Genomic DNA, 11,033 nt, shown 5'->3' with positions numbered 1-11,033 from the left:
GCGAGGGCGGGCAGGCGGGCGCGCGAGGGGCCCGGCGGGGGGGCCGCTGGGAGGATGGCTCAGCTCTTTCTAAATATAAAACCGGCGTGAGTCGGGCGAGCGCGGCGCGGAGCCGCAGAGCCGCCGCGCGGGCCGGGCGCACGGGGGACTCGGCCGACGGACGGCGGCTGCTCCGCAGAGGCGCCGGGCTGCGGGAGCGCCCCAGCCGCGAGCTCGCGGGGGACTGCGAGAGCGACGCGTGCAGTGAGGAGGACGCAGGCGGCGGCGGGCGGGCGGGCCTCGCGGGCGCAGCGCGGCCCACGCCGAGCGACCGGAGGCGGCTCCCGGCCCCCGCCGCACCGCGAGCGGCGAGCCCCCCGCGCCGCCCGTCCGCACCCTCCCCCTCCGGCCCCTCCCTCCCTCCCCGGCGCAACATGGCTGCGGCCGCCGCCTCCGCCTCCCAGGACGAGCTGAGTAAGTGCCACGGCAAGCCTGCGGCCGCGAGCCGGAGTCCGCGCCGCGCCGGGCCGGGGGTGCGGCGGCCGGGGCCGGACGGGAGGGTCGGGTCTCCGGGCGGGACGGGCTGGACGGACGGACTGGCGGGCGGCGGCTGCGGCGTGTGGGGGGCTGGGGCGCTCGGGCCTGGTGGGCGGGCGGGCCGCCGCCGCCACCGCTGGCGTTTGTAGGCCTCAGCTTTGCACCGTCACGTTGCGAAATTGAAACCGGAGCCCCGGGAGGAGCCCTCTGTGTGCGATCCGCCTCGGCTCGGTGTGTCTGGGGGGGAAGCCTAGCTCCCCTGCCGGCTGAGGCTGGGCTGGCGGAGCGGCCGGAGCCCCAGGGTGGCGGGCTGTGCCCACCGTCCCGTCTGACCTCTCCGTGGATTTCTCCGGTCCTAACTGTGGGGCGAGTTCTGGAAATAGCGCTTTCGGGGAGGGGGAGAAGGTGCCGTGTTGTGACACTCTGGAAATCAGCGGAAGGTCAAGAATAGGCGGTGACCCTCAGGTGGAGCAGGAAGGACTGGGGGGCAGAGAGTGTCGCGGCGCTAGCTGCAGGGGAAGCCTCGGGGTGACAGCGCTCTGGGAAAGGAGAGCCAGTGCACACTTGACCTTAAACGTTGCAGTTTTCCGGGGGACGGCGATCCACGTTTGGGGAAAGCGGTGGTCACCCTGAATCTTAGGCCGCTCCGCCCGCCGCCCGGGTTCGCCTCGGTGCTTTGTGGGAAGTGTAGTTCCCAGGCGCCGAAGGCCCACGCTGGGGGTCAAAAAAAAAATCGAATTTTCCAAAGACCTGTAAGATAATTTCTGATTGCGTTTGGGGGTGTTTGGATGTAAAGCTTTAAGTTGAAGTGTTGGGTTTCTCCGTGCTGCCCTTCAGTTTATGATCAAAAACAAGAAAGGTATTATTTAGGGATGCTGTGAGTTTTAAATGGAATGAAACCTGGGACAGGTGTTGCAAGCCTTGGGAAGTTTCTGTTGTTACAGCCCCCTCTCTCAATTTCCATATGAAAGTAGTTGTACACATAATAATAATTTCTGTTTCTTTGGTCTTTGGCTGTTTAAAGCTACTTTAATATGCATGATCTCACTTTTCCCCTCGTAACAGCCTACTAAAGCAGGTAGGTAGAAATTATCTTTGTTTTAAAGAGGAGGCGTGTTTAGAGAGTTAAATTTCCTTGCTGCTTTGACACAAAACTGGTGTAGCACTAGCGGTATTTGGTCATTTTGAAGCTGAAATAAAGAATTGATGTGACCCTGGGTAGGATACAGAGCCTGAGTAGATTGGGTCTCTTGCGGTGGTTAGAGATAGACAGGGGCTGATAGTCACAGAGTTGTTGCTTGCCTGTTATTGCCAAGCTGGAGCACCACCACCAGGCCTTCTGGGGAGGTCAGCTCCCTGATCTTTTTTCTTCCATTTTTTGTTATTGTGGTAAAATAAACGTACCATGAAATTTACCATCATAACCATTTTTAACTGTATAGGCCAGTGGTCTTAAGGACATTCATATTGTTATGCAACCATCACCACCATTTACCTTGAGAATACTTTTCATCTTGCAAAACCGAAGTTCACTGCTCACTAAATCTCTCCTCCTCCTCCTCCCCCCAGCCCCTGACAGCCTCTATTTTACTTTCTGTCTCTATGATTTTGACATCTCTAGATATTTCATGTAAGTGGACTCATACAAGATTTGTCTGTGACTGGCTTATTTCATCTGGCATAATATCCTTAGGGTTCATCCATGCTGTACCATGTGACGAGATTTTCTTCCTTTTTAAGGCTCATATTCCATTGTATGTATATTTCATAGTTTCTCATCCACTCATCTGTCTGTCGATAGATACGCTGGTATGTTTTATCTGTTGTGACTATTGGTGCTATGAATATGAATGTGCATGTATCTGTTTGAGATTGTGCTTCCAGTTCTTTTGTATGTATACCCCAAAGTGGGATTGTTGTATGATATGATAATTGTATTTTTAATTTTTTTAGGAACTGCCATCATGTTTTCCACAGTGGCTATATCATTTTATGTTCCCACCAGCAGTAAACAAAGGGCTTCAGTTTTCTTCTAGAACCTTGCCAACACTTGTTATTTTCTGTACTTTTGATAGCAGCCATCCCAAGGAGTGTGAGGTGGTCTGACTTTTTAAATGGTTCCACTGCTAGTCACCTGAATTCATGTTATACCACTAAACACATTAAACTATAAATTACTAGTTGGAATGGGGAACAAAACTTCAGGAAGAATTGGATCTCATTCTTAAGTGGCTGATGTATTTGTATACATGTGTACTCCTGTACATCAGGTACCTGTTAAGATGTTTGTAGTTCTTCTGGTTAAGGAATTTATTGGCTTTAGCAGCTACTGGAAAAGTTAGGAGGAAGTTATTCCAGTCCTTGCCTTTTCATTCTGTTTGGCCAAAGCCCCAGTCATTGACTACAGATGTCTGTTGACTTGGTTTCTGTATTTAAGGAGAGATTAAATACTTGGTAGTTGATACCTTAGAATAATTTAACTTGAAATTACAGTCATAATATACTGCACATATATATAAGGAACTTAAAATCACTTTCAGTTTCAGAGAGGCTGTAATAAAAGGAGAGATGGCTGTAAAAAAAAAAAAAGGAGCTAAGTATCTGAATATTTGCTGGTTGTTGTTTATGACTAGCAGATGCTGTGTGTGCTCTATGCTTAGTTGCTCAGTTGTGTCTGACTCTGTATATGGACTATAGTCCACCAGGGTCTTCTGTCCATGGGATTTCCCAGGCAGAAATACTGGAGTGGGTTGCTGTTTTCTTCTTCAGGGGGTCTTTCGGACCCAGGGACTGAACGGCACATCTCTTGCACTGGCACACGGATTCTATACCATCTGAGCCACCAGGGACGCCCCAGTGGATGATAATAAAAGCAAACTACTAGATGCCAGCATTGTTCCCTCCCCCTGATATTTTATTATAAAAATCTTCACAGACATACAGAAAAGTTGATTCTACATATGATGTTTCACTACTGGCTTTATCACATATCTGTCCATTTTCAAGCCACACTTTACACTGTTATTTTAATTATTTTGTTATTTTTGTTTAAAAAAGGATTGTGGTAAGATACACATACGTAACAAAATTTACCATCTTAGCCATTTTTAAGTGTACCGTTCAGTGGTATTAAGTACTCAATCCATCTTATTTTGATGCATTTCAAAGTGAATTGGAGACAACAGTACACTTCAGTATTTCAGCACTAGCATTCTTTTAAGTGCTTTGTATATATTGTTTTATTCGTCAGTATAATCCTAAGAGGTAGGTAAAGTTATTACTGCTGTTTTATGGCACGGAAAACAGGCATTTTAGATTCCCAAGATCCCACAGCTAGTAGGTGGTAGAGTTAGAGTAGGATTGCAGATGGCTCACGGGCATCGGTAGCCAGCCTTTAGGCTGTGTACCTCGGTGTACCGTAGAGCAGCAAGCCTCCACCTTTTGGGCACCAGGGACCGGATTTGTGGAAGACAATTTTTCCATGGACTGGAGGTGGGGAGTGGTTTTGGGATGATTCTCATAAGGAAGGAGCGAACTAGATCCCTTGCATGTACAGTTCACGGTAGGATTTGCACTTCTTTGAGAATCAGATGCTGATCTGACAGAAGGCGGAGCTCAGGTGGTAATATGAGCGATGGGGAGTGGCTGTCAATACTGACGAAGCCTTGCCTGCCTGCAGCTCACCTCCTGCTGCGTGGCTGGCTTCCTAATAGGAAACTGGAGGTTGGGGACCCCTGTCGTAGAGTGTTCATGCTGATGAAGAGATGAAGTCAGATGCATTCCTAAATTCTCAGCTACATGTTACTTTAATCCAGTTATCTGACTGCTTTTTAACACTGCTGTGGGCGACAAAAGAAGTATGCTGATGGAATTAAAATACTATTGAGAAGAAAGAGGAAGAATACATGTAAAGAGATATGTCAGGCCCAAACTGTATGAGTTGTTATAGATTATACTAGAGTAATATTAACAGTTTTGGTCCTCAGGTCTGTTATTTTTAGATGTGTAGTTGGTAACACTGCCTTTCTATAGATTTTAAATCATTGCGTTTACCATTGCACTTGAAGTGATATGCATGTTAAAAATTTAAATGGAATCTATAGCTGCTCTCAGTGTATCTGCTACCACACTCGAGGAGCTCCTGAGGAGGAAAACTGATGGGTAGGCTTGTCTTTTACTCTTCACTTCTCTTCTCTTTTCTCCCTCTCCCTCTCTTTCTTTTTTTCCGAGTAGTGTCATGGAGTGGTATCATGTATGAAGGTTGCCAAAAGGTAAGCAGGATAATCTTGGGTTGGAATTTGTTAAAATTTTTTATCCTTTCACAAACATCCTGTCATTGTCACTTTGAATCAGGTGATTGTAATAGAACAATGGTAAAGCTAACGTTTATTGAGAGCTTACTGTTGTGTTCTGATCACTTTGTACATATTAATTGGTTGAATCCTTACAACCCTGTGACTTTGGTACTGTTACTGTCTGGTAGAGCTGTCTCATATTACAGAGCTGGGGCTTGAACTCAGATTCTTTGATTCCAGAGTTTATGTTAATCCCGTGCTACTGCTGTACTACTGTCTCTGAAGGGGAAAATACAGTTTATAAGAAGATCAACATGACTTTTTTCCCGATGTCTTGCTAGCCTCCAGAAGAAACCTCTTATAGTGTATAAAATGTTAGAAGATTCTGATGTTCATTGAATAGGACATAATAGATTTTTGGTGAAGATGCTGAAATAGAGAATAATTATTTCTGACTGTTAAAGGCAGTTCTGAAATCTAGTTTGTAAATTAAGATCACAGTCTGTAGTTTTCTTTCTTTATATTTAGGGTAATGTAACTGTTTGGAATGGGATGAAATTCAGTGCAAGGCATGTCTAGTTTTTCTTCTAATCTTATCCTCTGCCAATGCATGGAAATGTTGACATTGTAGTTATATTTTAGCAGTGGGTAGAGAGGTCTGACTGAGGAGAGGAAGCATTTGAGACTTTTCACCTGGTCAGCTGTTCATTGGTTTCATATTTTGGGCTGTATAATTCTAAGGCATCCTTAGAACCTGATCTTTGGGGTAAAGGCAACTCAGGAAGGAGCAACAGCCTGGACTCTCAAACACATGGATGCTACTCAACTTGACCACTCGACGCAGCCACTTTAGTTTTCAGATGTTGGCTAGATAGTCATCATGTCATATGTCTTCTGAGAGAGTCTCTGCCAGCGCCAGGCATCTTAGTGGCTCTTTTAGGGAATGAGACAGGGAGGCTGTATGTGTAGCTGTGTAGGTGAACAGGAGTCTGTGAGCACACTGAAACAGCCCCGAGAGACGGCTGTTTTAATGGCAGCCATGCATGCAGCTGAGCTGAGCTGTGTAAACAGGCTAAATCAAGCCAGTATCATCTCCGTTTTGATGACTTAGCTAAAAAGGAAGGTTAGAATGGAAAATAGTGATGGTATTTCTGCCTTTTATAACTTGTCGTTTTTCACTTCTACCTCCTCTTGTTTTAAATTCTGCTTGCACCAACTTGTAATGTTTCATAAGGGCTAATGTCGGCGAGAATAATTGGCACTGGGGCATTCGACTTTGTTCAGAAGATAGATGTTAAAATTGTAGGCACTGCCAGTGTGTTCAGATGGTTTGATCCAAGTTGCTGGTCTCTGGTTTCAGTCCTGACCAGTCTCTGCCATGATGCTTGCTGTCTTAAATGCCTTGTTTTCCCCACACATTTTCTGGTTCAATAAGCAGACTTTAAAAATGGAGTAACTAGCTTATGGTCCTGGCCTCGCAGAGCTTATCATTCAGTGTAGAATTTTTCTGTTAGTTGCTCATTCATGTCTGACTCTTTGCGACACCATGGATTGTAGCCTGTCAGGTTCCTCTGTCCATGAACTCCAAAGATTGGAGTTAAGAGACTTGGCCCTTTCTGCCTTTTACAGTTTGAGATCTTGAGCAAATTATATTACCTTACTAAGTCTCCGTTTCTTTCCCATAAGAAATGCAGTGTTGTTAGTCTTAATATACATGTTAATGCAATGTACAGACAGTTAAAAATTCTATCTAAATTATTATTCTTGGTGAGGGATGGTGGTAGGAAGTAAAGCTGGGAAGATGGGTTGGGACTGGCTTGCATACGAATGCCAACACAACTAGTATGAACTTTGTTCTGTAGACAGTAGAGGACCATCAAAGGCTTTTAAGCAGGGAATGTAACATGAGTAGATCCTTTTATAAGTTTAACAGGTGGCCGTGATGTTAACATTGATTGCAAGGGTCCAGAGACCAAGAGCAGCAAGACTAAAAGGAAGGTAAATATTACAGTAGCCAAGTTAGCAGAAGCTTAAGGTCTGGACTGGGATAGTGGAAGTGGATTCGACAGGTAATATAATCTAAAATCCTGAAAATAGGCAGAAACTGTTGGCTGAATAGTAGGGAGTTACTCATTGGAGGAGTTAGAAATGATTCCAAGAATCTACCTGAGAGATTACGAGGAGAGAGAATGTAGCCTCTAGACAGATTTTGAGAGTTAAGAATAGAGATAAGAGAGAACAGGATTGTGTTCAAGAAATAGTAAATCATTTGTTGAATGAATGGGTTAAATTATTGAGGCACCCATGTTGAGTTGTCTAGGGAGACTATTTCGAATAGTGACTAAAACCTTTGGCCTTGAAGTCAGAACTAGTTTTGAATCCTGACCTTGCCACATTTTATTTTTTTTAGATATTTATTTGGTTGCGTCAGGTCTTAGTTGCGACTTGCAAGCTTCTCTCTAGTAGCGTTGCACAGGCTTAGTTGGCCTGCAGCAGGTGGGATCTCAGTTCCAGACCAGAGATCCAACCCACATACCCTTCATTGAAAGATAGATTCTTAACCACTGGACCACTGGGGAAATCCCTGCTATTTTTAAGTTTTAATGTCAAAGGACCTAACTTTTGGGCCTGGATTTCTCATTTGTAAAGTGGGATAACAGAGCTATTTTGCAGGGTTGTTCTAAGAGTGGAAAGAGATGATACATGCTAAGGACTTTGGTGTAGTGCTGGGCACATGGATTGCAGATGTGTGGGAACTTTGATTCTGAGGCTTGGGAGAATGTACGGTGATGTGGACAGATTGTCCAGAAGACAGCTGTCTGGGGGCTATGCATAGATAAGGATGAGAGGAAGTCAGAAAGAACCAGGGAAGGGGATCAAAAGTGTCAAAAGAGGGCAAAGGTTTCCCAGGGTAATGACTATCGACCATTTACATTCTCAATTGTTGTAATGTGTTAATAGCATGTGTGCCCATCCACTAATGCTCCTATAAAAATATGGTATAAATCAGACACTTTGTTCTAATTTTAATGTAAAGTTTTGTATGTTTATGATATATATGTATACGCACAATATGTATGTTTATTGGAGTTTTTAGCCTTAATAACTACCAGTATGTGTGTGTGTGTGTATATATATGTGTATATATATATATAAAATATATAAAGTATTACCATATTACTTCTACACACTCAATTTTTCTTTAACTTAGCATACTTGATTTACAATGTTGTGTCTGGTGTACAGCAAAGTGCTTGTTATACATATTTATTCCTTTTCATGTTATTTTACAGTATGGTTTATTACAGGATATTGAATATAGTTCCCTGTCCCATACAGTAGGACCTTATTTCTACACACCAAATTTTATTTATGGACATGTTCCTTACTATTTCTCCAATTTGGTAATGACTATAATTTCCCCCCTTATTCTGAATTTGCAAAAGCAGGGCATGCATCAAAGTAGGAGATCTTAGCAGAAAAATGAAAATTGCTTATTTGTTTTTTTAAATGGTAGCTATAAATATAAATCTTTTAATTGTTTTTTTTTCCCCTGGTGTTCTAAATAATAGATTCTTTATACAATTGCATATGTACGAGTGGATGAACATACCATTGGTGATCCAGAGGATTTTTGTCAAGACTGGATAAACCATGTATCACATTGATTGTAGAGGTTAGTAGATTTAGTTCCTTAGGATGTGTGCATTTTTTGTAGTAGCATTTAAAAATGCATAAATTTATCAAGTAGCTTTCCCCCACAAGATCTTCATGGGTTTTTCTCCTCTGACTGTCCTGAGATAACCAGTGAAAGTTCACATTAGTTTTTATTTATGTGAAGCTTCTATTCTCTTGTCATCACATAAACATTAACATTTTAAAAAATTATCAAGAAAAAGATAAAACTTAAAGGTGTTACTCAGCAGTGTGTGCAAGGAAGAGGGTGTGGGTGTCAGTTCACAAGTAGTATTGTATACCACAACCAGAAAAGCATGACTTTATGTGCTCCAGGAGGGTCATCATGGGTTTAATTGTTTTATTTATGAAAAGAGGTGTTGAGAAAGGCCACATCATGATAATTGGGTATTCCTAATTCTGCCAATTTGACATGTACTGTGATGGAAAAGCCATTAATTCTACTTCATTCTGAGGCTGAACAAGAATATGGTGTTGGGTTCACTCTTGGGTGACGTTGGATAGTCCTGTGATTGAAACTCTAAATTCAGATTGTAATTCTCTGATATTATGAGTTCAATATCCATGAGTACCTGAGATTTTGTAGCTTCAGTCCAAAGGTACATTTTGTTGCTATCTTTCAATTTAACTACTGGCTTCCTCTTCGCCCAGTTCATTCTACCGTTTCTTGGTGTGTACTTTGCTGCTAATGGTGTATGATGCCTTAATTCATTCAGGTGGAATTTTGAGTGACGGAATGAATGGAATATTTTATAAACCAAAGTTCAACTTTAGAATAAACGAGTTTATTTTTGCTATTTCACATATTTTTGTTCCATAACAGAGAAGTTGAAAATTGAAAGATTGGGGAAAGGGTTTAGGAGAGAAATGAGGACATTATTTGTGCCTAGATTCTTTTCTTGGAGCTTTTGGGCCTAAATGGATAGATGCGTTAATTATGTTAGACTGAAGGCAAGCAGGTCAAACCACAAATGCTGGGATTTAAATAATGACTTAAATAAAAAGCTTTCCAGAGTTTACACATCCAAGTGAGCGTTGTCGTAAGTAATTAGCTGCTTTGGGTGGATCTTAACCAGCATACATTTGACTTTTATGCAGTCTGACCTCTTACATAGTATGTATCATCTCCTTTAAGCCGACTTTCATAAGCTGAACTAATCTTTCTGCTCATCTGTTTACTAACACTGATTTCTGACTGGACCTCTGCCAGCAACTGTCTCTGGGGCAAAGGGCCTCTTTGGGGGTTGGGAGTGTTTGTGGGCCTCAGTGCATCTGGAGTTTGGCGCACATTCATTAAATCTAGGGTACAGGTGAGCACTGCTGCTTCTTCACTTGACCCAGCCCTCCCAAGCCGACTGTGATTTCTTCCACCCCACCCTCTTTGTGTGTGCTGTTGCAGGGGTTGGTCAGCGGGGGAGTGAGGGGCTGTGTGTTGTGTGAGCAGGGAGGGAAGAGCATTGCTCTGGGCTACCATGGGTTGGTAGTGGGCTTAAAGTAGCCTGACATTCGCAGATGGCTAGGACTTCCGAAGTAGCTGAAGAAGAAAGGCCACTTTCCTCTTCCCTGGAAAGAGTCTAGTCACTAGTCCATCCTGATGCAGGGGTTTCCACATGGGAGTGTCTGCTTGGGCCCTGGGGGTATTTGAGACTGGTGGATTGGGGAACAGGAAGATGGCTTGTCTGATTGCCTTGGTTCTGGGGCGAAGGAGTCTCAGCAGGGACTTTGTCAGCTGGAACCTCCTGCTCAGGACATCATTGCCTGAGAAGGCTCTTATCTACCGCCCACTGAGTTCTTGGGCTGCCCTGGCTGGAGGGAGGCAACTGCTGCAGGCAGCATGGTGGATTATCTCCTACTGGGAATGGATTCCGCACCTCCCCCGGGGCGCCCCCCCCCCCCCCCCCCCCCCCCAGCCACCCATCTTACTATATTTGTATTTACTGCTGGACTCCTCGACATTTTCTTTTTAATACATTTGTGTTTAATGAGTTCCTTAAAAAAAAAACAAACTGGGAAATAGGGGCAAGCCTGTCTTTAAAAACACAGAATGACATCACAGTTGTAAGCATTAATTCCCAAAGAAGTATCCTACTGACCTCATTTAGATTTTGCCAAGTATTAAAGTGACATTTGGTGACCCAAAATGGTTTATAGGAATCTATAGATGTGAAGTTGTTCAGTCGTGTCCGACTCTGCGATCCCATGGACTGTGCAGCCCACTGCAGGCCCCTCCGTCCATGGACTTTTTCAGGCAAGAGTGCTGGAGTGGGTTGCCATTTCTTTCTCCAGAGGATCTTCCTGACCCAGGGATCAAACCCAGGTCTCCCACATTGCAGGCAGATGTCTGAGCCACCAGGGAATTTCAATAGATGATGTAGACTGTCACTTCCAGTTAGTATGTGGTTAGATTTTTAAATTCTGGTAGATTGATCTACCAGAAGAGACTGAGTGTTACATATAAAATCTAGATTCCAGCTAGGGTGTCCTGGTTCTTCGTAGTTTTAGCCTTTATCTCCTAATTGCAGAGAT

At 43.9% G+C, this 11,033-nt stretch overlaps 1 protein-coding gene across 6 annotated transcripts in view; it reads left to right on the top strand.

The window, feature by feature from the left end:
• ECPAS (Ecm29 proteasome adaptor and scaffold) overlaps positions 1-11,033 on the top strand; it is a 109,473-nt gene that overhangs the window by 859 nt on the left and 97,581 nt on the right. Inside the window, exons 1-2 of one of the 6 annotated variants that reach the window (XM_040239237.1) lie at positions 395-453; positions 8,384-8,487. The exons of 2 other annotated variants lie outside the window; for them this stretch is intronic. In XM_040239237.1, coding sequence (XP_040095171.1) covers positions 8,466-8,487 — 22 coding nt within the window. In that variant the 5' untranslated portion in view covers positions 395-453; positions 8,384-8,465. Of the gene's footprint in view, positions 1-384; positions 454-8,383; positions 8,488-11,033 lie in introns of those variants that run through there. 3 more of the 6 variants (XM_040239252.1, XM_040239230.1, XM_040239269.1) reach the window with 3 other exon arrangements.

This window comes from Oryx dammah, unplaced genomic scaffold (assembly GCF_014754425.2).
Source record: "Oryx dammah isolate SB20612 unplaced genomic scaffold, SCBI_Odam_1.1 HiC_scaffold_1, whole genome shotgun sequence".
Taxonomy (NCBI): domain Eukaryota; kingdom Metazoa; phylum Chordata; class Mammalia; order Artiodactyla; family Bovidae; genus Oryx; species Oryx dammah.
Note: the sequence above shows the minus strand (reverse complement) of the source record. Positions and strands in the feature narration are given on the sequence as shown.